We start from the raw sequence: 27,443 nt of genomic DNA on the forward strand, positions 1-27,443 counted from the left end.
TCACTTTATGAAAAAAAGATTTATTTTTGCTTTAGAACTTGTGATCCATAGAAATACAGTAAAATCAACATGTACACAATTTTTTTTTTTAAAAACAACTTTGGTTCAAAGAAATATTTAACATCTAAATCTTCTGAGATTCAAAAGGCACAGGACCAAGCACCCAAACAACAGAACTGCTCACAGCACTAATTGTACCACTGCTACTGTAGGGAGGGAGGCTGTAGGGAGGAAGGCAGGGAAAATGTGGAAATAACTGAAACACAAGGATGTGTACAATGTCATTTACTTTCTTTCACAGGTGTAACATATTTTATTGTTTTTTTGTTGTAAAGTGCCAGGATTCTTGGAGAAAAAGATGGATCATTTCTTAGAAATGAACTGGAACAAACAACAGTAGAAAAGAAGACAGAAACAAAGGTCTGCAGCAGGCTGGAATTCAGTCAACCTCTGTTCTCCCACAAGGTCTTAAGAATTCATTTCCTCTTTCATGAAACCATTTGTTTGAAACTGTGGAAATAGGGAACTGGAATTAGTTATCACCATGTACCCAGTGTGGGTATCATCACAACCTAGATGGATACTTGAGGTAAAATCTCTGAGTTTGGGGATCCATGCTTATACTTCTCTACTCACCCAAGGGAAGATACATAGAAAGATGCAAAAGGATGGGGAAAAAGAGATCTTCCCCAATGCACAATTCTGGAGCCAACACTAACAGAACAGTGTATTCTGGGGCTTGTGTCACAGACAGTCAGCATGCTCTGGCACTCCAGGGGAATACCTTGGAGGCTAGGGGATATATAGGTATGGGAATAGATGATACAAAGCTTGAGAGAAACATTCAGTAGGAAGCCAAAATTCCTAATGTCCAGACACTCCCATTTACCTTACAAGGAGCTCTCATCTTTTTGCAGCTAGAACTATGGACAGATCTTGGTAGGAATAAACCTGGTTCTAGCCAAATGATAATTCAAGTCATTCTGATGCTGATACATTACACAAACCCAGTGACAATCTTAAACTTAGTGGTGCCATTGACCCAAAAACTCACTAAAAAAGCTATAGCTGTACAATGCAGCTGCTTAATACTTCATGAGATCAACAGCAGGAAATTTCATTATGGCCAAATGACTCCAGTAGTAGAAATTGCAACACCCAGGTTATTAAATGCTTTTTTAAGAGGTCAGTATATCCCCAGCTTTACATACATGAGCCTGCCTTCAGGTTTTGTTTCTCAAGAAGTATTACTTACCCCATTTACACCCTACTAGTACTGGACAAGCTGCATGTCTTGTTCTATAATCCCCCTCACCACTTCTGAAGAGATTGTACCAAAACACTGCTGTTCCCTGAAAAGTGAGATCAGAGCTGGATTAGTCAGAACCTAGTCAATATAAGCAGCTTAAAGTAAGGGGTAGGATGCCTATGGATTCAGATGCAGGCAGCTGAAAGCACTTGAACAGGTCACTATTGAGAGCACGTGAAAAACTCTTAGTCCTGTTCTAGCTCAGCCATGTTCAGAGCACAGAGGAATTCCACTGAGCACAAGTTTACTTTGTTAAAAACAGCTGTTCAGAGAAATAGTTCACTTCATACATTATCAACAAAGGGAGATGCCCTGTAGTCTGCAATATCAATATCTACAGCTGCAATGAAGTGCACTTGTCACATCAGCTGACTTTTACATGGACTGTGCTGAGGGAGTGACAGTAAGTGGAGAGAGAAGGAATAAACCCAAACACATAGAATAGACTTTACCTTCTTGGGCCATATTGCTGCCCCAAAATCTGGGAAAACTGTAGCTCCTCCAGCTTCTACATCACTCATCTGAGAAAACAAAGTCCACAAACTGTACATTTACATGGCTTTTTATACAGTCCCACAAGCTAAAGTGTCCCAAGATCTAAGATTTCCACTTGCACCTCTACAATTGGCTCTGATAAGGAGGGTGCACTTCAGCACAAACTGCAGAAGAAACAGTACCTGCTGTTGAAGGATTTTATCTCAGCTGAAGGCTTTTGTCCAGATTATGTATATCTAGAGATATATTCCTTAGATAATGTATCCTCCTTTACTTCAAATAGCCACCAGAAGTTGTGTATTTGCAATGTTAATAAGCTAATACTCTAGAACAAGACAGAACTTCAGAGTAAGCTGGTTTCAAGCATTTCACTCCACTTTATCATCCAATTAGGAAAACAAGTGTCTGTTAAACCAGGTATTTCCTCAAAATTGAAACCATGCCTTTGGAACTCATTTTCATAATTTAGTTTATGCATCTTGGTCAACCACTTCAAAAACTACACAAACTATTAGAAAGCCTCTCTTTCTGCAGTGTTTCTATGCTTTTCACCAGCAGTCTTACACAATTTCAAATGCATTAGGCAGCTGAAGCTTCAACAGCTACAGTTACATGTCTCCAAACAAAACCATGTATCTTGATTCTTTGCCCTACTACACTGGAATTAATTTAACCCTACTGTATTCATCAGTAACAACAGATTTATTGTAAATTCTAGACTTGACTCAAAACCCACCGAAGTTCCTGGAAACACTCCCATTAAAAATAGAATTCAGTAAGCTCACTGATTTCAGTAAGCTTTGGGTCAGATTCTAATTAAAAGAAACAAGTTAGTCAGAGCTAGCTCCCACCAAATTTAAAAACTATTATTAATATATTCCCCAAGTCCCCACAATCCCTATTGTAACTTGGATTTCTGTCTCAAGCAGCTGTTATTACCACTTTGGTGTCCTCCTGCTTCATACAATAAAAGTGCATCAGATACCACAGGTGCACAGGCTTTTGCCCCTTCCACCTAGAAAGTGTGTGCATACAGCCTTGCAAGTTAATACACGTCTTAGCCACACAACTACTCTTTTTAGTAAGAGTGCTGGTACACATATGATGTGTTATGTATTATACATCAAACAAACAAGGGCAAATTGCCTTTGACCATGTACAACTGGCAGAGATGTGTATTGTTACTTCTAAATAAAAGCTCATCCAAAATTCTGAGAAGTAAACAAAATAAAGATTGACTTGATTTAAAATTAAAATCCATTTGCAGAAAAATATTTCACAGCTACCAATCTTACTCCAACTCTTGTTTTGAAGATTGTACCCCTCCTCTCCATATCAAGTTGAAAGTGTTTCTGGTACTGTTTTGAGCTGCATTTCACTCTCAAAATACGATGTCAGCCATCAAATTTAAAATTCTGTGACAAAATATTTAAGCTATAGCACTCAAATCTTAAAAATAGAAGATGAGGTGTTCCTAAAGACATAGTGGGTATAGGTTGATCGATTAAATAGTGTCAGAAGACTACTGTGAAAACAAGGCCATTATTCCCAATGGCAGGTATGTTTAGGATTCCAGTGTATATTGTCTGTGGTCTGTATAATGCATGCACCTAACGTTATCTTTCATATCTGCACTTGTAACCTAGTTGCACCACGTTTATCAGCTCTGCCTCCCTCCATTTGTTGAAGCAGCAGCTGTGCTAAGCAACTGAGCAACTCTGGCTTTGAGCTGAGGAAGAAGATGACAGACCACAACATTGTGTGCTGTAAAACAGTGGTGGAAAAATATGCCTGTCTCACATTAAGTGGCTGATATTCAAGTTCTCCAAAAGCATACCACATGAGTACCCCATGTTATTTCCCTCTGAGAAATAAGCCAAAGTTTACTCTCCCCCCCGTGGAATCCAATTAAGTAAAAGATTCCACAGCAGAGTGGCCAAAAGGAGAAGATGGGTCCTGTATTCAAATTTTATGCTCCGAGGTTAAATACTACCAAAATTCTATAAATTCAGATGAACAACACCTGATGCTTGAAAGAATAATGAAATCCCTACTGCCAGATGTCAGGAAATCTCTACAAATAACCAAATACACAAGCTGTAAAAAGATGTTGCTGAAGTTACACTCAATGCATAAAGGATCATACTTACATAGTTTAAAAAAGTGGCCACACGATTTCCAGTCCCTAACCGCTTGAAAGCATTTGGCTCATCTTTCTATAAAATTAAATGAGAATAACTGAAAATTTCAAGTTCCCAGACAGTAGACAGACAGAGGTACTTACATAGTTAAGAAACGTCGCTAGCCTATTTCCTTCCAATTTGAGTGTGCTGTCAAAGGGTCGCTGCAACAGACAACAACTTTAACCCGGGTTCCAAACAGGCTCTCACCAGAGCTACCTAGGTGCAGCTCTGCAGAGACCCTCAAGCCCAATTTAAAGCCTTGGGACAGAAAGGGGACAACTGACACAGGGGAACATTAAAGCAATCACATGTTGTAGCCAGGGTGCACAGCTGCATGCACGGAGTACTTGGATGCAATGAGGTGAAGTTGCACTGAACAATTCTGAAGGGAGAATAGGAGCAATGCTTTCAGGGCCTGTGGCACAGATGTTATCCAAGTAAGGTCAACAACAAGCCATTGTTGTTCTGGGCACTGATCCAAAGTCAACAACTGACACGAATACAAAAAACTAATTTTCAGTGGGCTTTAGCTAACAGATTCTTGTAAATGTAGCAACTCAAAGAAATACAGTCATGAGAAGAGCAAATGCGTATTTTGACAGCCGATAAAACTATAAAGTAGTTTCAGGTGGTTGCCTATCTAGGACTAAAGGCCACATCAAAAGATCAAATTATCTTTAGTCTGTAAAAACAGTGAGTTTCATTTGTTGAAGTTGAGATCACACTGGTGTCAGGGCAGAAGCACAAAGAACATCTAGAACACCAGCGTCTTTCTTGCCTTCAAAAAAATGAAATTAGAAATTTTTATTTACATTGCTAATAGTCAGGAGGTCATTCCAGTCAGGAGACATCAAGGTGCATTTTTACACACAAAAGCAAGAATGTTCAACATATAAAGAAAACAATAAATCAGTATTGAAAAAGACAAACAACAAGGAAAATCACAGTGACCATGTCTAAGATTTCATAGTTCAATATGCTTGAAGCATGTTTTAATAAACAAGTGGTCTTTCCTGAAATGTGCTCATAAAAACCCCAAGACTTGCATACGCAAATCCAATCCAAAAAAGCCAACATAAGAATACTGAGATACAGGGAATTTCCTGGTTACTGCCACTGCTGTGAAACCCAGGTCCAACCATGAACTTCTGAACTTCAACAGCAAAAATCTACCTTGAACAAGCAATAAAACCTCCAAGTTATAATAGGCAGCTACTGAAGTGCCTCTATTTGAGAACTGCAAAGGAACAAAAAGCTGATCAGAAGCTGCAGAGACACAGCAGCACCTCTATTTCAACACAAAGTCTGTGATGCACAGAGAGCCTGCAGGACCAGACTGAAACTGTGGCAACCTCTGCAACTGCCTTGCCTCAACTGACAACTGCAGCCAAGGTTATGTTCCAAGTGGGGCTCTGCTCCAGCTCCTAATCCAAAAGTAAAGTCCACAGTGGCCAATTTGATGCCAGAGGTCCTTGAGTTCAAAGGCTTTGAAGAGAATTTAAGAGCACTTGCTTAATTCAGGAAACTAAGCAGACTTGAAATAAAGAGGAAAATTCTCAGAATGGGCCACAGCTAGAAAATACAAGCTTCCATAGTGTTGAAGCTCGGAATTTTTTTATTTTTTAAACAGTGCTAGGTTGGATGACTTCAATTCTGCACTCAATTATTTGGTTGTGTACTCTGGCTGCAGCAATCCCTCTTACCAGGTAAAACCACTGGGACAATCTGAATTATGCCAGGTTCCACTGAAATACCACAAAAACCAAGGCATCACATGGAATTTATATTTGAAGTTACCAGTCACATATTTCTTCAGTATGCTTAGCACATCCATGAACTTGTTTAGGGTCATTATTCAGAATCTGCTCTCTTCCCACAGCAAACCAGAGCTGGTTTTTGCCAGGCAGAGCCCCCTAGTGCCTGATGAAGACCCAGTGCTACCATCTGTACATCCACCTGCGTTGGAGCACTGCCCTGAACACCAACCCAGGGAACTCTTCTCAGACCCCAGTGCCGTAGCCACTCTCGGGGGGGTCTGCCAGAAGGGCTGTACAACCTGTGAGGATTTCCATGTTTACTTTTCAGGAAGAAGGTAGACTTCTCAGTCAGCTCCTGCAAAATGCTTTAAAGCACCCAGCAAAGCAGGGTTTCTACAACATCACTGAATTAAGAAGCCCAACAGAACAAGGCAGACTCATAACCCAGAGCTTGAAGACCTCAGTTTACAAAAAATACAATGCAAAGACCACATTCAAGTACTGCGTGACTCTTTTAGTGTCCCTGTACTGTGTAAAGAATCAAGGTCCCAAAGGTAAGCAGGGAGATTTGTTCATTATTCTCTTGAACTTTCAGCATCAGAGAAGGCAGTACAAAGGCTTTTCAGAATTCATAATCCATCCATGCAACAGGGCTACACATTACATGCTCCAACAAGAAACACTTACACAAGTTCTCTCAGACCACTCCTCCTCTTCCCTCCTCCCCATCCCACTAAGAAATAACTGCAAGTGTGATCTTACCCTAGAAAAATCAAAGTGTGGCTCATACTGCCCTCCCATTCCATAGTTGGCAACCTACAGCATGGAAGAAGGAAGCACATAAGTATCTATTGAACTGCAAGTGACTGCTGCAGAACAGCACTTGCTTTCAGGAATTCAAAGCATGCTCTGTGAAACAGCACTTTGTGGTAAGATTATTATCTATTGTACACTTAATTTATTTTTGTATTGCCAGAACTGAGTTACACAGGTGAGAAACAACTTGAGTGCTTTTTCCCTTTTGTAGTTTGATGGTTTGTACTTATCAGTACAACAGCTTGTTTAACATTCAGCAGCAATAGTTTCACACAGCCTCGCTTCCTTCCTCTGAAGGAAAGGCAGATGAATGTGCAACTCTGTCGAGTCCAGCCTAGGAGACAGAAGTGGACTCTGTGGATCATGTATGATCTGTCACATATAAATGCCTCTCTAGAATCACAGAAAATAAAAGTACCTCTTCACTTACTTTATGATCACATAACATGTTTTAGTTACTCTGAGGCTGTATTTAATGTGTGTCCCAGATCACTACACAATTACCCAGTTTCTATGGATAGCCTGTAATCAAGATTATTTCAATCAGGCTCTGAAAGAGGAATTCAAGGAGCATGGAGGAAGAGAAACAGCGAATGGGCAAACATACAGCTATTCTGGCAGTGTTCTACTACTGGAACTCTTCTCCCCAACACACACCCAGAGATCAGAATTCACATGAGACTACAGCAGGACTACAGAAAATATTTGGGTCTTAGAAACACTGAACTAGGACAGAGAATAAGCTTTTGCAGACTTGAAAAATAAGCAGCAGGCATTTCCCTCAGAACAAACTGGTAAATCTCAGATGTCTGCAGGAAGTTATCTTTCATTGTTCTGATATCTCCACCCTTGAGCCAGCACACCAACCTGCAAGAGCTCTGCTGTTTTCACTGTTAACCCTGTGATCTGCTGCATTCGCTGATTCACCTTGGCCACAACAGGATCATCATTTTCTTCCAACCATGAACTAAGGGAAGGATAGCAACACATTACTTTACAATACCAATCACCACATCACATTTCACAAGGCAGAAGGATTCTTCTACCCTTTGTCAGATGGCTAAAAGCTATTTTCCATGCATTTGTTGGGAAAGCTTTGGTTACATGCAAAGCAGTTCAAGATTTCAAATATAGTAGGTAGCAAACAACAGCTGCTAAGCACAAAAACCTTAAAGCTCAACCCTTCTCTCTGCTTACCTCTTGGATACCCTGTAGCTAGCCACTGTAAGGACACCAGTGTTGGGATCACGTACTGTGGCTCGTGCCAGCTGTGCCAAAAAAATCCCAAGGGGGAAGAAACACATCAGCTACAGGATAGAAAATTTCTCACATCTTACCAAAAGCAACACCTGATTTGTCCAACTTCAATATCTCACTGGATGGAACGGCTTCAACCTAGAATATGATCTGATTTCATGCTAAAACAACACATGCAGAAACACACGTATAATCCATCACCTGCATTTGATCCTGGAAAAAGAGTCTGATGGACTGCACAAGCCATGATATTGATTAAATCCATGAGTTGCTTGCTGAACAGGTTTTGAAGGCACTTTTTTTAAACAGCTGGAGTCAATATTAGCGAGAAGGAACAACAATAAAAGTTAACATATGAAGTCCAAGTTCCTGGCGAAGAGAAAATCATTAGATAGTCCATGATAGTCCATTTAATCAGCATGATCCTCATGTGTACTAAAAACCCAACCTCACTCTCAGATGTAAAATAACAACTGAAAACTTTCACAGAACAATTTACAAATTATAGGACAAGCAAACCCCCAGTGGTAGAAAACTCCCAAGGACAACTCTCAACATTCCCATGCTCAAATTTTCCAGCTGAAAAATGCTTGGAACATCTAGTTCTGAGTTAGTTTGAGATGTCGTTACACGATGAAGATGACTCTTCAAAAGCACAGCATGCCTACATATTTTAAACAGTGAATATCATCACATTTAGGCCATATCAGCATATCTGTAGGAAAAAAAAAATGTAACTTGGCAGGACTGATAAAAGTTTGCTGTGGTGTCAGAGTGACAGATGACTGCTAACAATATACCAGCTCACTTTGGTTTTCATTCTTGCAGCTGAGAACAAGAACTGGGACACTCCTTTCTTTGACTGTAAGCTTAGACCACATTTAAATTTAACTCCTGCCAACCATCCACACTCTAAATCATACCTCTTTTCTTTCACCTAATTATAGGTCACAGAAAGCCCTTTTATTTGCATCTTCTTCAGAGAATGTGGTCATTATTTCTCTCATTTTTTCCTCAAATAAATCTCCAGCCAGCTTTACACTCCATGTCAGCTGTCTTGTCCCTATACAAGAGTTCTTGGCACAGCTGCTGCTGTAATTGACTCACTGTTATTTTGTTCCAAATTTTGCCTGTATAAATTGTAACAGAAGAGCCAGGCAGACTGAATGTTGCTCTTCACTGGTACAGCGAAGCATAGCTTTGGGGATATATATTTCACTTCCCAGACTTTTCATTCTGCTGCCATTTTCAAGCTTGTATATGCTTGCTTGATTTCTGCAGCTAGCACAGGATCTAAATAAATCAGAACTCAAATAAGTCTGACTGCTTTGATATCTGGTCCGATAAGCAGATTTCTTCATTTAAGACACACAATCTACATCTCAGTTAGTATAAGCAACTGATAAATGTGAGGCTTCCTCTCTCAGGGTGGAGAAATCAGCCTTGTAAGAGGCATTTGCTTCCAAAAATCATTATAACACCCTTCATTGGTCAAAAGCTTCACTGACTGTTTCAGAGTCTCTACAGTTTAGCAAGCTCTCCATTGTTATTTTCTTCTGAAATCTCCACTACTGAAACTCTGCAGCATGAGCTCAGATATTTATGGCTCCCCACTTCATGCCATATTCCTGCCTGTTCAGACATTTCCTGGCTTGCAGGTAACATTAGGAATTTTGGGAATATGGCTCTCATACTATGATGGCGGACCTGCCTCAATGCTATCCAAATCAATAGAGCTAAGAATTTTCTTGACCCTCCCATGACAGTTCTGATGGATTGCCTGGAAAGCTAGACCTACTTTTTGGAAGTGGAACAACAGTGATTGCATTTTGCAAAACAAGAACAAAACAAAACTCAACTGCAGCTACTCCCAATCACATACATATGTTCTTTATCTACAAAAAGTATTGGCAAGTGTGAACTGCAGAAAATGTTGAAGTGCTTGGACTCAAAAGTAAAAATTTTGTGCAAATGCATTTTAGCATAAACAAAGTGGTCATCTTTCTGAGCCTAAAATAAAATAAAACTTCACAGTTCTGTCTGAAAGCTTCCATGATTCCTAACTAAAATTTCCAAGCTAAAATTAAGCTGTATTTATTAAGGACCATCTCATCACAGGACTTCATTTTCCATTCTTTCAGTAGTACTGCAAAATTTAAAGTTATTCCTGCAGCTGAGCTATATATAGGCTTAGAAAAACCAAATTACAAGAAAATGGCTGCTTTTTTTAAATTGAGTTTTCATCTGAATCTTAAGGCTATAATATTTACCTACTCTTCTAAGGACTGACTGCAGTTCTACACTACATAGATTACATGAAAAACTCCTCTAACATTAGTAATATATGCAAAAATCAGAGACCAAGAAATAAGACTTTCCATAAAACCTTGAATAAAAAGGAAAACCCCAAAAAAAGGTGCCTTTAAACGGTGCTTTATTTGATAAAATAGAATAAGTGATACGCTTTATGTGAATATTTCCATTTTATCTGAAGCTCTTGAAGTTTTCTAGTATGATGTAATAGGAAAAGTTCTCCATTTAAGGAGGTGAGAATCCTCACTGAGACAGGAGTGTTCAGCCAATGCTTCCATAGCTGGCTTGTAGTCATAGAAGACCAGCTTTACAAACATCCCAAATTATTAATGATCTTGGGAAGCATCAGTTTCTCACTCTGTTTCTAACTATTTATGCTTACATTTAGAAACAGAAGAGTAAATCTTACCTGGAATTTTAGTACCATATTTCATAGCAATAACCTGAAGAGTGCTAAAATGAACCATTCCTCTAAAAGCAAAGATTTGTTCAGTTTTACATTCTGCTCAGATCTGACAGAAAAACTAAGGGAGCATCTGCTACTATCACACTGCCATACTATTTTTTGACAGAAAGGTGACAGCTAGTCAGGAAATTCCACCTCCAGAAAAAACAGAAAATTACTAGCTTTGCATGAGGTAGCCGCTTCTTTTATAGTATGCAGAGTCACCAGAACTCATACCATGAGCAACAGAGAACACCAATGGTTTAGCACAGCAGTGGATTCCAGAATAAACAAACAAACCAACAAAACCCAAACCTCTAGGTGTTATTCTAGCACAATTTACCTTTTTTCCTTTCTACTTCTGTTGAGATTTGGGCTTTTCAAATTTCATTTAAGTTTGGCTCCAGTTCAAAAGGCAGACTTAAGGCATATTGAACACCTATTATTACTTTAATTCAGCCATTTACATTTTCAAGTCTAGTCTCTAATTTTATAAAGCTTTCTAAGCCATTTACTAAGAACCTCGCATAATTAATTGCAACGAAGTATAAATACCTTTGGGAGCCTGGGCTTTATGGTCCTACATCAACAGCCAGTTTCAAAATTGTTCCCTTTAGGTTCACAGCTGCAGTGGATCATCTGTAGTATGAAACTAGATCTTTCTAATCCTTTGCCTAGTCCTTGCTAACAGAGACTGAAGCATGGAAATAGCAGTCATTAGTGAGATAGGAAAAGGAAAACTTACCTTTGGCTTAGCTAGTTGTTTAATTTTCTCAATTTCTTCATCAGAAAGGACATTATAGTATCGCACGATATGAGGACTGTCCCATTCATCTTCTTCTTTAAAGGGAGCTATGAGTAGATGAGGGTTTCTGTTTCCATCATGGTACCTACAAAACAGCCTTTTTTGTCTTCGAGGTGTCTGAAACAAAATTCCAAACAAAGCATTGTTTGCTCAAACACTTTTCTTGAACTTCAAACAGGCAAGACAAGAAGATGAGTTTCATTCCACACATACTGTAAAAGCCACCAGGTGACCAGAGGATACAAGAGGTAAACAAGAGTGATTCTCTTGCAATTAATAATTGCAATTTACTGCAATTAGAAATAAGACATCCTGTTCCAAATACCACTGAGCAGCCTCTGAAACACTAATCTTTCGGGGAATTAAATCATCAGAGTTTACAGATCAAGAATTACACAAACAGGGAGCTGTAAAACAAAAGCCTGGTTCTTATAATGAAGACTATACAGATGAAATAAATTGGTTGCTTTCCCTGGACTAAGAATTGAAGCCATGTTTGTTGAGAGGTACTGGAAATCACTTGGTCAAATAGTCACTTCAGAACAATATGTCTAAGATGCAAAAGAGAAGGGATAATGTGATTCCCCGAGTGTGGTAAAGCATGATCAGCTCTCAGGAGAAAAAGCTTCCTTTCATATCTGTACAGCTGACTTTGAAAAAGCTGAGTAGATAGACTGAGGAGAATCAATTTTCAACAACCCTTAAGAGGTACAGCTAAGAGTCATTTGTGTGTAACAGCTGAAGATTCAGAAGCCAAGATAAAAGGTACAAATCTCAGCCTGGACAGAACCAAGCTTAATTTTTTTTTTAAAAAAAGAGCTTTACAGAAGGAAAAACATAACATGTCCCACCAAGCTTGACCACCCTTAGGCAAAGGCAGCATAGTCAGGAAGTTCATGTCTCATACCATTTTCACCCCTTCACCTCTGCAAAGGGCCTCATAGATATCACGCTCTGGCAAGTAATCAAGAGGCCTCTCATAGGTTCCACTTTGCACCATGGCTTCTGTGGTTGTCACAGTCTTGTTTATGGGCTTTTCTTTCTCCTTCTCCTCTCTTTCCTTCTCCAGCAGCTTCTCAAAGTACCGCAGATTACTGCCTGCTCTCTCATGAGTGCTGTCTTCATTGGGAGAAGAACAGACAGAAACAGTGATTTTTGCAAACTCAGGAACTGTTAGTACAAACAAGTCCCTGTATCAAGACAGCAACAACTCTTCCCTTTCTAAAGCATTATCAGGGAAACAAAGGCATTGGCTTCAGTCTGCACTGGAAAACAACACTGGGAAGTTTCTATCTTTGCAAAGGAGGGGTACACACAGGATACAAAAGAATCTGGAAGAATTTCTGGAAGAACTCATCATAAAACTTGTACTCCAAGAAAAAGAATGTAAGTTTTTGTTCTTTACATTTTTTGTTCCTTACATGTCTCCTTTTCTCTCAACTTTTCTGACCAGTTCCACCCAAGATGAGCAGATCACCAGAGCTCATGAGCAGAGACCAAGGTAGCCTACTTGCTGTAGTCCTCCTTTCCACCATGCTCCTCACCCACACTGCACAAGCACACTTTAACCAAGTACTGTGGTGGAGTCCAGCAACAGTCTTCAGTCCCAAAGACTTCTCACAGGTTGAGAAGATTGAGCCCACCTACAGCATCCATCTGTAGCTCTAACTGGGTTATATGGGAGGGAGCCTGGATCACTAACATCTCTGGACATATTAGTGATTTATTAATGATGTTGGTATGAATCAATAAACATCATCAATAGATCTTTACACCAGATAACTAGGAAGGAACAATTCCTTGTTCATCTGTGTTTCTGGATGCTATTACCTACAACAGATTCTTTTTCTTCTGGCCTTCCCAACTTTACTGTGTTTACCTCATGAAACCAACCCCAAAGATCACTCCAGTCACCCCTCATTAGAACACAGGGTAATAGTGGCCAGATAAACAAGTTGAGCCCAGAGCAGAGGAAGCTGCTGCTTTCAGAGAGGACTGCCAAGTGTGTTTCACTGTTTACAGCTGATAAGGATTTGCATTCTGTTATCAGTGCTAAATCCCACTGCAGAGAGAGAGATTTGATATATATTCATATCCTTGTAAATTTTTATTTAAGAACTCTAGTTCTGCAGAAATTAGATTAATAAGTATTTTTCAATAGGAAGGTTTCACCCACTCTCAAAATGCTGCTAATATTTAAACTAAGAACCACAACTCATTAAAACACCCATCAAATACCTAACACAGGTAATGTTAATTCTAAATGAGGAGGACAGATCTTTCCAATGCACGAAGTAGGCAAAGCTGGGTAGGAAGCTTATTTGCTTACTCAAGGGAAAGCTAAAAACACAAAAAAAAAGCACAAAGCACACAGCTAGTGAGTGCAGTCAGACACATGGGGGCCTTGGATAACAACAGCATGTACCGTAAGACAGCTAGTTAAAGATACTTCATGCATAAACAGACTTTTTTCAGGACCCACATTTATTATAAGTCTTCTGTCAGCATATCCTTTCCAGTCAGCTCACCAATGTGGATGGGCCAAGACTGCTCTCAGCTCAGCTGCTGGCAACACTCCTCAGCTAAAATAACGTGGTCTTTGTTCTTACCGAGGGATATCAGCCGTCTGGTGAGCTCCATGGCTCTGTGCAAATCCCCAAACTGGAAAACAGCATAGCTGAAATAATCTAAAATCTCTACTTTGCTGACTGTTGTATCCTCCCCTTCATCATGCTGTTTTAAGGCCTGCTCCATCCAGAGCACAGTGTGGTAATAGTCCCCATCATTGTAGGCTGTCTTCCCCATGCCATAGCAGTCACCAACTGTCAGGGAGGACCTATATTTTGTTCCTAAAAACAAAAAGATAGCTTTCAGCAAGCACACACAGAAGCACCTTTACCTTAAATACATGGGACACATTGAGAAGTATCTGTAAATACATACTTTTATGCTACAAAAATGTTTCTAAGAAACAATGTTTTGACGATATTTTAAGTTCAGTACTAAAGTGATCACCATCAGAATTACAGAGGAAACTCTGTCTTAATTTTATTCTAACTCATTCCTTTGGAAACAAAGAGAAGTTTAACAGAAGTTACAGTGGTAAGCTACTGTGTTTTCTGTTGTAGATGACGGAAGAGCAGACTAACACCTTAATAGATTTCACCTAATCTACAGATTAACACTGTTAGATGATCAGAGAAGCCTGACTACATGCACAGCCAGCTTGCTTCTCTTTATTGTAAGCCTGTATTTGGGTATAAGCAAGCTGATATTTATTTAAACAAATTGGGTGTCCAGTTGAGTGTGACTGCACTGATTTCCAGTTGCTCCAGCTCAGAAGATGCACAGGTAAGACTTAAAAATTAATTAGTTATTAATGGCCATTAATACTTATAATAACTAAAAACATTGTGTCAGCTCATCTACCCACACACCAACAAAGCCTATCCAGTTTGTAAACACGCTGTTGGTAGCCACCATAACCTGTTTCAGTAGAAGTCTCATGAGCAACAAACATTCATCAGGACTCAGCTAATAATCAGACATCCCAGTATCTCTAGAAATTTCCTGAAACATCTCTGTGGCAAAACCAGTTAATCCTCAAATCATAAAGGATTTTTGGCAAGATTTTTGAGGATGTTACCACTTCCTTCCTGTTAAAGCCAAGGAGACCTTGGTGCACTTACCTGGCAAGTTCCCTCGAGAGAGGGTTTCAGAATCCAGTTTGTAGGTGTCCTGCAGGCGCATCAGAGCCTTCGCTGCTCCAGTCTCATCTTCTTCAGTTGGAAAAAACTGACGCTGGATTGTAAGATTTGCAATAAAGCCTTCACAGTAAAAAGGAAAGATGTTACTTCCAAAGCTTGAATAAACATCAGTACAAGATTGACACAAAAGAGGAAACATCTGCTCTAGCTTGAATATTGAGTTTCAAATAATCCAGATTTAAAGTCTCTTATTAGGCCCAAAAGTTAAACACATTGTTTTCTGTCCCTTCTCAAGAAATATGGCTCATGAGTAAAAAATAAAGGATAAATAGCTAAACTCCTCCATTTTCTTGTGCCACACAATGTGAATCTAATGATCTTCATTTTCCTGTAACGTCTCTTTCTGACATGAAAACTTAATAGCTTTTGTCAGATTTCCTGCAATACCCACAGAGACAACTGATTTTAGGTTGTAGTACTGGTAAATAATCTTCAACTCTGTATTCCAACCTCTAAAGCCTTAAGAGCTTTTCAAGTCTCAGATCCAAAGATCCTGATCCAGGATCCCCTTACTAGCATAGGACCTTACTCAGTGAGAGAGTTAAGCCTGACAAGTAAAACCAAGTGATATTCAGAAATAAAATTAAATGCACTAGGTAGACATATCAGAGTTACACAGCAAGTTGGTTGGGCAGAAGAGGAAGCCATCAATTGAAGGAAAACAGCCCAACCATTTTCAGTCATACAGCAAGCCAAACTGGATAAAAGCCTTTAGAAAAAGAATTAGTGACAGATGTATTCAATAGATTTCAGTATTTTATTTCCATTTAGGATAACCATTCCAAAAGGCAGTAAAAGCCTTGCTTGGAAAATCTTTCAAGTACCTCAACTTTAGCATATGCACAGTACAAAGGGAAGGAACCACACAGTAACCACGTGGTGCTCTGCCTGAAAAACATAACCACCTCTCCCTCATTTTCCAAAAGTCCAGTAAAAATAAACCTCCACTTAAAAAAGGTATGCAAGCAAATTCAGACAAACACTTGATAGAATGATGCAAACCCAAGGATTAGTAATGGAAACCTTTGATTTAGAAGGATAGGTTTTGACAGACTACAGCACCTGCCAACTCTAATGCTGGGGCTTATACAAATTTTTCCACCAGTTCAATACGGGACTCATTTTGATTCTTAGTTTTGTCTCTGATCAACCTGGTTAAAAAAACAATCACCAAGAGAAGCAACAGACTGGGAAGTAAATGAAGCTGTTTATATACAAGAGGACATAAAACTCAACAGTTACCACCACAGCTTTAAGCATATCCCATTCTCCCTTTTTCCCCAAATAAAGTTTCTGAGTCTTGAATGAGATGTGTTTCAGTTGCAAATTTTGCAAGTCTCACTCACTTGGGTAATCAGTACACACAAGGCAAATCCCTTAGCTGCATTTTAAACAAACTTGGCAATAATATTTAAACCACAGGCAAGCTTGTGGTTTTCCAGAACACAAGGCTGCCTCCCAACAGCAGTTCCCTGTAACTCCTTACCATTTGCTGTATCCTGAAGAACCAGGTTTTCCAATTCCAGCCAGTCAGTATTCAAACGCTTCACAAGCTTATATGCATTTACAGGGTGTGCCAGATACCCCTCTGGATCAGAGGCTGATTTGCTGGTCAGTATATCCATTTTTTCAGCCCAGCTGAAACAAGAAGTGTGCACCTCAGTCTGAGAACAATTTATGAATGAACATCTTACTTCTTAAATCATTCAAATTGCACATCTAGATCAAATTATTGCTGCTTTTACTGTCAAAACTGGCTTTCAACCTTTCAAATTCACATGGATAAAGTGGAGGTTTTTCAATTCCAATAGTCTCAATGGGAAAATATTTCCCTGCTTAGTATTTTAAGCCTAACTTCAGTAGGCATGCATCTCAGTTGTAATGAGCCTTAAAAGTATCAGTTTATTAACAGACTGAACAGATATTCTTTTTACCAATACTTGAAGAGGATATTATTTTGCCTCCAAAGGGCAGCGTTTCAAGAAAAGACCCTTTTGTGTACATGTGACCAGAATTTGTACCATTTCACTAGTCCATAGCTCTAATATCATCCTACACTCCCAAAGGAAGGTCAGGTTGACACAGACAGCTGCAAGTGCAGAAGTTCTTTGGAAAGCATGACTCCCTCTAGAGGCACCTGGACCTCATTTAGACCATCTTGCTGTCACACCCTAGTAAATATTGCTTTGGCTAGACAAGAATGAACAACCTTCCTAAGCAACACAAAGTTGTCAGCAAGAGCCTTTCAAGTGATTCAAGCAAACAGGACAACATCAGAGATGTGCTGCAGCCAGGTTGGCATCTGAAGAGAACAAGGGAGAAGAACTGTCCCCGAGGGCAAAGCCAACACAGTAAGGAACCCAGAGGTTTGGTAAATGGCACTGGTATACTTGGCTCTTGTCATCAGCCCTGCTTACATGAAACAACAGGTAGCACAGAGCACTGGCACACAGAAGCATTCAGCTCTCATGGCAAGACTCCTGATGTGACCTCTCTACAGGATTCCTGTGATGGTACAAGGACAGGGCAAAGTGGGGAAAGCCCACCAGAGAACCATTTCTAAAGAAGCAAATTCTAAGTGATATCTGAAGCAGAGACCCTTGTAGATTAATGGTAATAAATTAAACCAAGTTAGTACCTATCCTCTCCCTGTGATTATCTACTGAGGAAATACCAACAAGATTTAGCATCAGAGAGTGGTGAGAAAGGTGGGGTGTGATTGAACACAAATGAGCCATTTTGTCACCCTTCATTACACAATCTCCCCTACCTTTTAATCTGAGACAGCTTTTTCTCTTCTGCTCGGATATATTCCTGTAAAGACTGTACCAAGTCCCTCTCTGCATAAATCAGGTCTGTCATTTGACCTAAAAAGAATAGGAGCAAATATGCATCAGACCTAAAAAAGTAACATTCCCAAGTGCACAGAAGACAAACCTTAAATGCCCCAAGGCTATTAAAACCATCACAAACAGACAAATTAAGGGTGCACAGTTCAGTGCCTGTAAACCACAAAAGCTATTAGACCCATAGGTCTGGCATTCAAATGCTTCAAGGGGCTTTTAAAGCCCAACTTCAACAGTTCACCTTAGCTTTGCTCTGATCCTTCCTCTGCCTCTGAATTACTTTCAGTGTTACAAGTGAATGCAAGACAATTAAAAGGGTTTGACACTCATACAGCTATGGAGATAAAGCAACAAAAAATCCAAATGGTTGCCAAAGCACCTGTTCTACATATGGATACAGATTAGATCACACTAACAAATTATTAGCTTAATCACTGGCATCATTTAAAGTTACAGCTTTAAAACATGGATAACTGTGGAAACAACCTAACATTACACCAAGAGGAATTTCAGACTAATGTTCAGAGACACTCACACACTCGCCTGATTAGTATTAGAGGAAATTGCTAACGTGTCAGTCCTAATTGCTATGACAAACTTGGCTTTTCAAAGCCCAAATTGAAAGAGCATAATGAGACTCATAAATGCAACCACAGCTCCAGCATTCCAAAGTGACTATGAATGAGGCATGATTAAGCAGATAGAAGGCAGCAGGATGTGCTATTTTCAGAGTTAGGAAAGGTTCAGAAATAGGTAAGTGTAAACATAAAGTGACCCTTCATGGAAGCTTTGTATAAAATGCTACTTAGAAAAATCAGAAGCAAATAATACACATGTAGTTAAATATTGTTCAGCCAGCCACAGGGCACGTGAGGAGGTTGGCAGTAGGACTCCAGCTGAGCAGTTACACACAGTGGTGCAGAACAACACACAAGGACCTCTACGCTTTGACATTCAGAAACGGCTCCACTGACTCAAAGGACATTCTGGAGAACAGCCAGTGGTAGTTAATCAGCCTCTAATACCCTTATAAAGGGGAAGTCTCCAAACTGCATGACAGGAAAACATGAGACTAATCAATAGCCGAAAACTCTGTGCTTATTTGAAGCTCTACCAAAATCATACATGGCTGTATCCTCTTAGAACACAGGAACTAAATTGTCATAAAAATCAGGTTATTATACAGATTTATTAAAATGCAAATTCTTTAGGATTTACTCAGGCCTAGCAAAACACACAATTGTAAGGGAGTTACTGTTTTTTCCTTCTGACACCTAACTCCAACTTTTTGAGAAGACAGATTTCAGGTGCTGTGAAAAAAAAACAAAACAACTTCACATATTTACCACTTAAATTATTTTCATAACTCCAATTCAGGATTAAGATTTTTAGCATAAGGTGCTGTGTTCTGTTCAAGGTGACAACAGATGCACAAATCCTAAGAAAGGCCCCATCTTACTTTACTGACAGAGGCCCCAGAGAAACTTGAATCATGTTGGTCAGTGTTCTAAGTCAACCAACTGCAAACAAATGGCACTAATGCTGCAGAAGAGCAGCTTTTCCTGACAGAGACAGTGCTGGTCAGGGCCCCATGAAGAAAGCCATATGCTTCAGATGATAACTTGAACAGTTCTAGCCATCACAATAACTGCATCACATCATGCACTGAGTCCTTCCACACCTATGGAGGTAAAGAACTCTGCTTCTGTGTGCCAGATCAGGAAAACACAAGGGAAGAACATCAACTGCAGCCAGGGTTTCATCTTCCAGGTACCTCAAACCTGTAAAAAATTAAAAAGAAAAGGAGAAATAAGAATAATTAACTTATTTGTGAGAAATAAGCCAAAGCATTAATCTTTACCTTCAGTCATTTTACCCTCATGAAAATTATTTAGACTCTCTGAATTTTAATTAGTAAAGCTTGAAAAAACTCTTCTTCAACACTAAGAGCTGTTACTTGACAGTCTCAAATGCTTTCTTGCATACTCTTTGAGGTTTACATGGAAGACACTGGAAAGTCCACATAAGAACAGTAAAGGAAACAATATGTTGTCCACTGAGACCAGTGAGAACAAACTCTATTGCAAGAGCAGCTGAGCACCTTTCATGTCAGATGTAACTGGAGCTGGAAAATATGAGACCCACAAAATTATATTATAGTCCAATAATAATAATAAAAGTCTAAATTAAATGGATTTATAGCATTCTATGAAACTCAGTTATGTAAAAACTGTCTAGAAACACAAATAGTAAGAAAGCCAAATAGAGAACATTTTGTAACATGGAAGTGGCAGCAACGGTTGGAAAAGTTGAAAGAGAAATTTCTAGCTCTGCTTATTCAAGATGCATTATCTCAGCATATTGGCCTCTGGGCACAGCCCTTATAATTTCTGTATTTCAAAGGCTGTGCCAGTTTAGAAACCCAGCCCCAGAGATGGATCTTGAAAGCAGATTGTTCCACTTCCAAAAGCACAGCCTAAGGGGTATGGGAGGAAAGCCAGTCTGAACAGATGGGGTCAAGTGAAATGAAGGATGCAAGGGGCATACAGAAGAGCCTCCTGGGAGGTCTGATGACCAGAACACCTTCTCCAGGGGATTTGTGAGCACTGCACTTAGATCAGTCCACAGCTCACTCCAGAGCTGCCTGTCCACCAAGCAGGACCAGCCACCAGTGTCAACCTCATGTAGGAGCACTGCAGCTCTTGGCACGTCCTTGAAGTGTCAAAAGGGAGGTGACAACTCTTCACCTCAACTGCAGAAGCACTTACTGCTTTTTCCTACTCAATGTAACTGGGCAAACTGGTGGCTCAAAATTACCATGTGTGACCCAGTAACTCCAAACACAGTAAAAATGCAACTGTGGGGCAAAATGGAATCAGCCTGAGAAAGGGGAATGGAGGGGGGAAAAGGAAAGGAAAACATATGGAGTGTCTTGAAATTTCAAGCAATGCAACAAATAGGAAGGAATCAAGACATAATTCTGCAATAACTCTAACTTGTTCCCTCGGGCTCCACACATTTGCCTCCACAAGATGAAATATCCATGAAAGATAAAGTGGATATTGCCCTTTCTTTCTCCATTTTCAAGCCCACAGCACAACTGAAGCTCTTACCCTCAGCTGGGCTCACCAGTGCCACAGACACAAACATCAAACACATCCTTCAGTGATACCTACATCGCTAAAAATATTAGAAATAGCTCTGTCCTCTGTTGTGTATTATCACATGGCAAGATGATTACTTTTAAATTGTTCTTTTGATTGCTTTGCAAGACTACACAAGGAATCATTTACCACAAGAGTTTGCAAGCACGAGAAAGCATGAAAATGTCTCGCAGTATCATAAAAAGTCTTCTTTCCTTCTTCTGTTTCTCACCCTTCTGCAAACCACATATTCCCAAACTGCTTATTTAAGTTAGTTAAGAACTAGTAAATGGGTAATCTGAGAAATGCGTAAAGCTGAGTGAATAGTGCCATGGAGAGGTCTGCCAATATCACAAGCCACAATAAGTGATGTAGCAGAAAGCCCAGCAAGTCAAACACACTGGGGAAGTACATTAATCTGAATACATTAAGCCTCATCTGTCCATCTGAATAGTCTGCCATCATTTAATGGAGTGGTTTTTTGGATGCACAACGTAAAGTCTGGGAGAACAATTACAAGTGAATACTTCAGTTTAAAAACACAACTCTACATTCTCCTGCACCTCCTCATCATGTTCTCTCATGGCTGAGGATATCTGCCAAGAAGCACACCTACTGCAGCTAGCAGCTTGTCTTTACAGCAGATCTTCAACAGCTTTACCATCCTACTCAATTTTACTTGAGTCAATAAACAGAAACCTCAGTCAAAAGAGAAAGCAGCTCTTGCTCAAACAAGGACACCTGGCTGCAGTGTTTGCAGATTGTTTGTACACATTCTTTACACAGCTGTTACTGGGAAAACCAGCACAAATAATGAATTACAGGAGGCTGAATATCCACAGTCTTGGCCGGCAGGAGTGTGTGTGCACAGCCACATGTGTGTGTGCTCACCCCACTCCAGCTAAACAATCTTGCTAACAAAGAAGGCAAGTGGGGCAGAAGGGGCATGAGTAGCTCATGCCTCAATAATGGAGACAAATGTTTGTAAAGCCAGTCTGTTTTATTCAAACAGAAATGCCAGACAACAAAGTGTAGGATAAATCACACCTATATTTCTGGCTTTTTCTTTTGTGGGCTTTTTCGGGAGGGAGAGGGTGTTCATTGGTTTTTTTACTTCTTTACAGTATAAGACCTCAATGAATCATTATTCCCTATGGAAAGGGTGCTGTCAGGCTCAGAGAACACTGGCAGAAAGAAAAAAGGTTCTAGACAAAGTACACAAGGATGGAATTTTTCTCCACAGGTGAGACTGAATTCTTTATTAAATAAGCTTTCTAAAAACCTCATAATCAACAAGATATAAAAATGGAGACCTGTTAAAGGGAAGCTGCTTGCACATCTACCATGGTTCTCAGTTCCTCACTCTGAATTTCATATCCAGTCACAAGAGGACACAGGCCAGATCCCAGCCAAAAAGGAAGACTTTTCCCAGGTCAGAAGAGGAAATACTCATCTAGTGCCTTTAGGATTAAACTTCTGAACAAACTGACATGATACAGTCTCCTTTATTCACCATAGTACAAGAGTACTCCACTAGCCTGACAACCTAACTAAAAACAGGGACAAAAAAAGCAAGTCCTTCATCCAGCTCCAAATTTGCACAGATATGCAGAAAAATTTAATTAAGCGAAACCAACATAAGACCAGCCTGTACAACATAAAGAATACAAGTCATACCCTTTATTGTGGTTAATTAGATCAGTGTTACTTACATGTGAACACTCCTTTTGATCACATGAACTCCAGAAAAAAAACCCCCAGTGTTCTTCCACTCCACACTTAAATGTGATGGTTAAAGCCCCCTTTGCTATGGGGCTTCTCTAGGGGAGGTGGGGAACTGGGGTGCTATGTAACTGCTCCAAGTAATCTCTTTTTCCAAAGACAAGGTAGGGGAAAAATTTTTCAGAGCACACAGCAATGGTTTCTTCTAAGTAATTAAGGCAGAGTACTGCTCTCTGGTTTTGGTTCCATACTTACAGACACAGAATTTACTGCAGAGGAATAAAGTTTGTGAGACAAAGTATCATAACCAGATACTGTCAACATCTGATTAAGATACCATTTTTCTGAGCTACTGAAATACAACATAGGAGCTGATGACAAGGGTTACAGCCTGTCTCGTCTGTGCTTGCCTGTGCTGTTAAAGACACCTGGGAAATCACTCTGGAAACAGCTGCTTCCATATGTATCTATATTTAAATATCATGGTGAAATCCAACAAGCAAATCTCTAATTCAAGATCATCTCAGGCCACTGATGAGTTCTCAGTGCACACACAGTTGAGGTTCTGAAGTTTGGTTCATCCTCAAACAGCAGTTTGAGGCTGGATTGTTGATGAAACAGGCCTGTTTGGGGCTCCTCCAAATGCCACTGTTTTCCACCCTATCTTCTTACTTGCAGACACACTAAGCAGTACTGAACTGGTGCTGCAGATGGCTTCATCCCTTTCCCCTCCACAAACAGTGGAGCTTCAAAAGTAGACATGAAGTTGCTATCAGTACTGGTGGCTATAGATAAGGTTAATGATATATAAGTGGAAAATAGTATAAACAAAAAAACCTCCAAGGCTGCTTACTTATTAAGAGCCAAAAGACAGGCTTAATTTTGAACAGATTTTCAAGATGTTGCCAAGGAGGAGCCTCTCTCAACACCAATCAAGAAAAGCAGCCATAAAACCATCCACGTAACAGTATTTCAAGTCTTGCAGATTAGCCCAACACACAATAGCCGCTATAAAACCTTTTAAAAATTATTAAATACTAAGGAAAGAAAACCTACACCATTGGCTGAAGACTTTGAAACATCAGTAATTCAGAGCTGAAATTCATTATCCACATGAACTCAGATGCACCAGTGTTCAATCCAGCCCCTTCCTCCAGGGCACATCGGCTTTACTGCTCGAAGCAGCTTATGCCAACATCAGCACCTTTTTTACAAAGTATTGTAATATGCATCTAAAAACAATTATAATTACCTAGGAAAAACACCAATATGATTGCCTTCTGTTTCTTAAGGCAAGCCAAAAGAAAATGAGGAAAAGCTGTTGATTTGCAAGCATTAACAAGGACACAGCACAATCATGCAAAACTGCTGGCATTTATTTAAACATTAAATAAATTATAACCACCTTAAAATCCATAATCATCTTGATTGGCTCCCAGTATATTTTTTTTTAAGTTATAACAGAGAATGTTTCTTCAACACTCCAGTAGAGAACAAAACTGATGCAAGTCTAAGGCACAGCAAATCCACCTAAACCTTACTCCGCAAGCTCTGCCTTTATAAAGCAGCCTGGATTCAAATTCCACAGTGTTGGTGAAGACAAAAAGACTCTGGGCTTTTTCCACTACAGCTCATTTTTTTTTTTAGCATTACTATTTAGATTGCATTTTACTGGGCTAAGGCCATGACTTTAGTATATCATCATACTTAACATAACTTGACATAACTTACCATTTGCTCATCTAAAGCATTAAAAATATCTTCCTGTTCAGAAATAAGAGGGGTTCTTTTCATATTGAAAGATCTACTGTCAGTGGACTATTTTTTTCAATTAAATTTAATTAAAATCAGGCATTATCTCAGACGTTATCATTATCTCAGGGGTTGATTCTACTCTAACATCACCCTAGAACATGCCCCCTTCCACATTCCATGTTCTCATAGCTATGACATATAGAAAATCATGCACAAAAATCAGAACTAGTCATAGGAAAAATATCTATGTTTACAGCTTGCTTCTTTGGAAGTTTGCCAATGCGCACAGCACGGAAATTATAAACAGATTGGATTCCTAACTTAAACCTCCAGTGAAAAATTTCTTACACTAACTGGTAAATGCTGCTCCCTCTGCTGTTATTCTCTCTGAAGAATGTAATTCCTGTACTGCTTCCCAACGTACGATTAGTCACATTAAAAAATTTATATTCCAAATATATATAAAAATAATATAATAACATGAATAAATATATTACATACAAATATATAATAATACATACAAATACAGATTAATAATTTATATTATAAAATTTATAATCCCAAGAAATTATGTCAATAGCAAGACACATTCTTGTCTGTTAGTGTCACAGTAGTGCCAATTTACCAGTGAATAATGTTCTGCTTGTGAAATGAGAGTCGCAGTTATTGATTGCTATATATATTCACCACATACCTGTGGGATTATTTCCAAGTCCTTAATGTCAGAAAGATGAAGTATAACCCTGGTAAAGATGGACACAGCGGCCTTTCAGCTCTACTCCACCCTCACAGAGCACCTATAAAATTAAAAAGCAAGAGGTTTTGTTACAAAAATGTCTTCTGTGGAGCACTGCTTTACTGCTGAGGAAGATGGATGATTATTGGCTAGAAACACTAAACACCACCAAGTCAGCCTTAATAGTCTAAATAGCCTAAATAGCCCTTATTTACATATCCGCTCTCCTCCTTGCTTCCAGGTTACAAGGACGCTCTTTGCTTCCAGAAATAGAATTACTCCTGTCTAATCAAAGGCATGTTTTGTCATTTTATGACACGCCAGGCTGCTGTGCTCCAGCTGAGCTGTGGCAACACTTAAGCAGTGCCTTCAGTTTTCATATCAGCTGCTCTCCACTGTCTTTGCACGGCCTTTTCCACCGAGGCTTTGGTCACTGAATCGAACAGGTCACACACAGCTGGCTGTGCTCTCCTGGCTTGTCCCCAGCTCAGCTGCACAACTGTGCAGAGACAGGCTTTTTTTGGGAAAAAAAACCCTCAGAGTAAAGTAAAACGAGACGTGAGCAGAACAAGTGGGGTTTGGACACCTCTACAAAGCTTAAGTCATTGCTTGCTCTATGCTGAGCCTATGGCAGGCAGGGAACATGCACAGCCAGTTAATTCAGAGTCAGCCGTCATTTAACCGGGAATGCCAGTCCTATCAAACCCAAACAGCGCGGAGAAGGGAAGCAAGCTCTCCCACTACATTTGCGATGACACCTCTAACACGCTTACAAAGAGCCGCTGATGTTTTACGGTACCACCTCCCCTCCGTGCCACACCGCCCAGAGCCCGGCCCGCGGCAGCACCGAGGGGCTGCTGCTCCGCCGCGGGGAGCTGGACCGAGGGAGCCCCCCAGGACCCGCCGACCCCCAGCAGCGGACCGAGGATCCCGGACGAGGATTAAACCGCGGAGCGCCAGGGCTGAACCGCATTCAACCCGCTAGCACACCGCGCCGCCGGGCAGCGCTCGCGGCTCCCCCGCAGCGGGATCCCCGCGAGTCCCGGGGGGCTGCAGCGGGCACAGCGTGTCGCGGACCGCCGCCGCTCTCAGCGCAGGCTACGGCTATACCCTCAACCCTACCCCGCTCACCGTGCTGCCGCCGCTCCCGCCGCCCGTTCTAGAAGCGCCCCGGCCCTTCCAGGCACGCCCCCCGCCGGCCCCGCCCCCGAGCCCCACGCGCGGCCCCGCCCCCGCCGTAATGCCGCGAGTAGCGGCGCACCCCGCCCGCCGCCCCGGCTGTGCTGAGGCCTCGCAGCGCCTGTTCCCCGGTGAACAGCGATTCACAGGGAGCTCAAACAGCCTTGGAACACCTGCTCCATCCCTGGAACAGCCAGCCTGGCTGGACCTTAACATTTGTTTAGGTGAATTTAGAAATTATCGCATCAGTATCAATGAGAGAAGCAAGCTGTCAGTCTGTGATGGCTTTAAAGACATTAGTACATTTTAGAGACTGTAACAACACTATTACTCTTCAGACCCAATGACATGAGTCAGAGCCTTACTCAGTTCAGATGCTTCTTTTTTAACCTATTTTTATTATAGACTTCTTGCTCTTATGTTAGGGAGAAATAGATTTTTTCCTTCTCTTTTAGTAGAAAGGACTAAAAATGGGTTTGTAGAGGTGTGTTGGGTTTGTGTGACAACATTTTGGTAGTGGGAGGCTACAGGTGTGGCCTGTGAGAAGCTTCCCCCATGCCCCATAGAGCCAATGTTGCTGCTGGACAAGGCTGAGTCCATTGGCAACAGTAGCAGTATTAATGTATTTAAAAAGAGAAAAAAAAACAACCCTTGTACAACTGTAGACAGAGAGAGGAGTGAGAGTTTGTGAGAGGAACAACTGAACCTGGAGAGCTATGACATGGAGATCTGCTTTAAAAACAGGAGAATCAAGCATCCTGTGTGTGTTTGAATCCCTTACGTTCCTGAAAAGTAGAGCAAAAATATCTCTGCAGAGAGCTTGGCTGCTGAAAGTACACACAACTATTTTTGGATGCCCCCTTGTCTCTCATATTACAAGGGTTTGTTCAAGACCTAGACAGAGGAAATATTAAA

At 40.4% G+C, this 27,443-nt stretch overlaps 1 protein-coding gene across 6 annotated transcripts; it reads right to left on the bottom strand.

The window, feature by feature from the left end:
* P4HA2 (prolyl 4-hydroxylase subunit alpha 2) lies at positions 1 to 26,530 on the bottom strand. Of its 6 annotated transcripts, none has more exons than XM_014253176.2 (16): positions 26,481 to 26,530; positions 25,308 to 25,410; positions 19,675 to 19,774; positions 17,918 to 18,014; positions 16,634 to 16,785; positions 15,070 to 15,207; positions 13,990 to 14,229; positions 12,288 to 12,499; positions 11,321 to 11,497; positions 7,758 to 7,828; positions 7,428 to 7,527; positions 6,507 to 6,560; positions 3,955 to 4,020; positions 1,762 to 1,830; positions 1,256 to 1,352; positions 1 to 510 (listed from the first exon to the last, which is right to left on the bottom strand). In XM_014253176.2, exons 3-16 carry the CDS (start codon positions 19,754 to 19,756, stop codon positions 440 to 442), a joined length of 1,626 nt encoding a protein of 541 aa, XP_014108651.2. In that variant the 5' UTR covers positions 19,757 to 19,774; positions 25,308 to 25,410; positions 26,481 to 26,530; the 3' UTR covers positions 1 to 439. The 6 variants fall into 6 exon arrangements, with proteins under 6 accessions (XP_014108651.2, XP_005523545.2, XP_087919675.1 ...); XM_005523488.3 differs by lacking the exon at positions 3,955 to 4,020 and adding an exon at positions 4,089 to 4,148; XM_088063549.1 differs by lacking the exon at positions 26,481 to 26,530 and adding an exon at positions 26,272 to 26,467.
* Between the last annotated feature and the right edge of the window lie 913 nt (positions 26,531 to 27,443).

The sequence above is a fragment of the Pseudopodoces humilis genome, chromosome 17 (genome assembly GCF_049639895.1).
Source record: "Pseudopodoces humilis isolate 2021_Gansu_Grassland_sample_001 chromosome 17, ASM4963989v1, whole genome shotgun sequence".
Classification (NCBI taxonomy): domain Eukaryota; kingdom Metazoa; phylum Chordata; class Aves; order Passeriformes; family Paridae; genus Pseudopodoces; species Pseudopodoces humilis.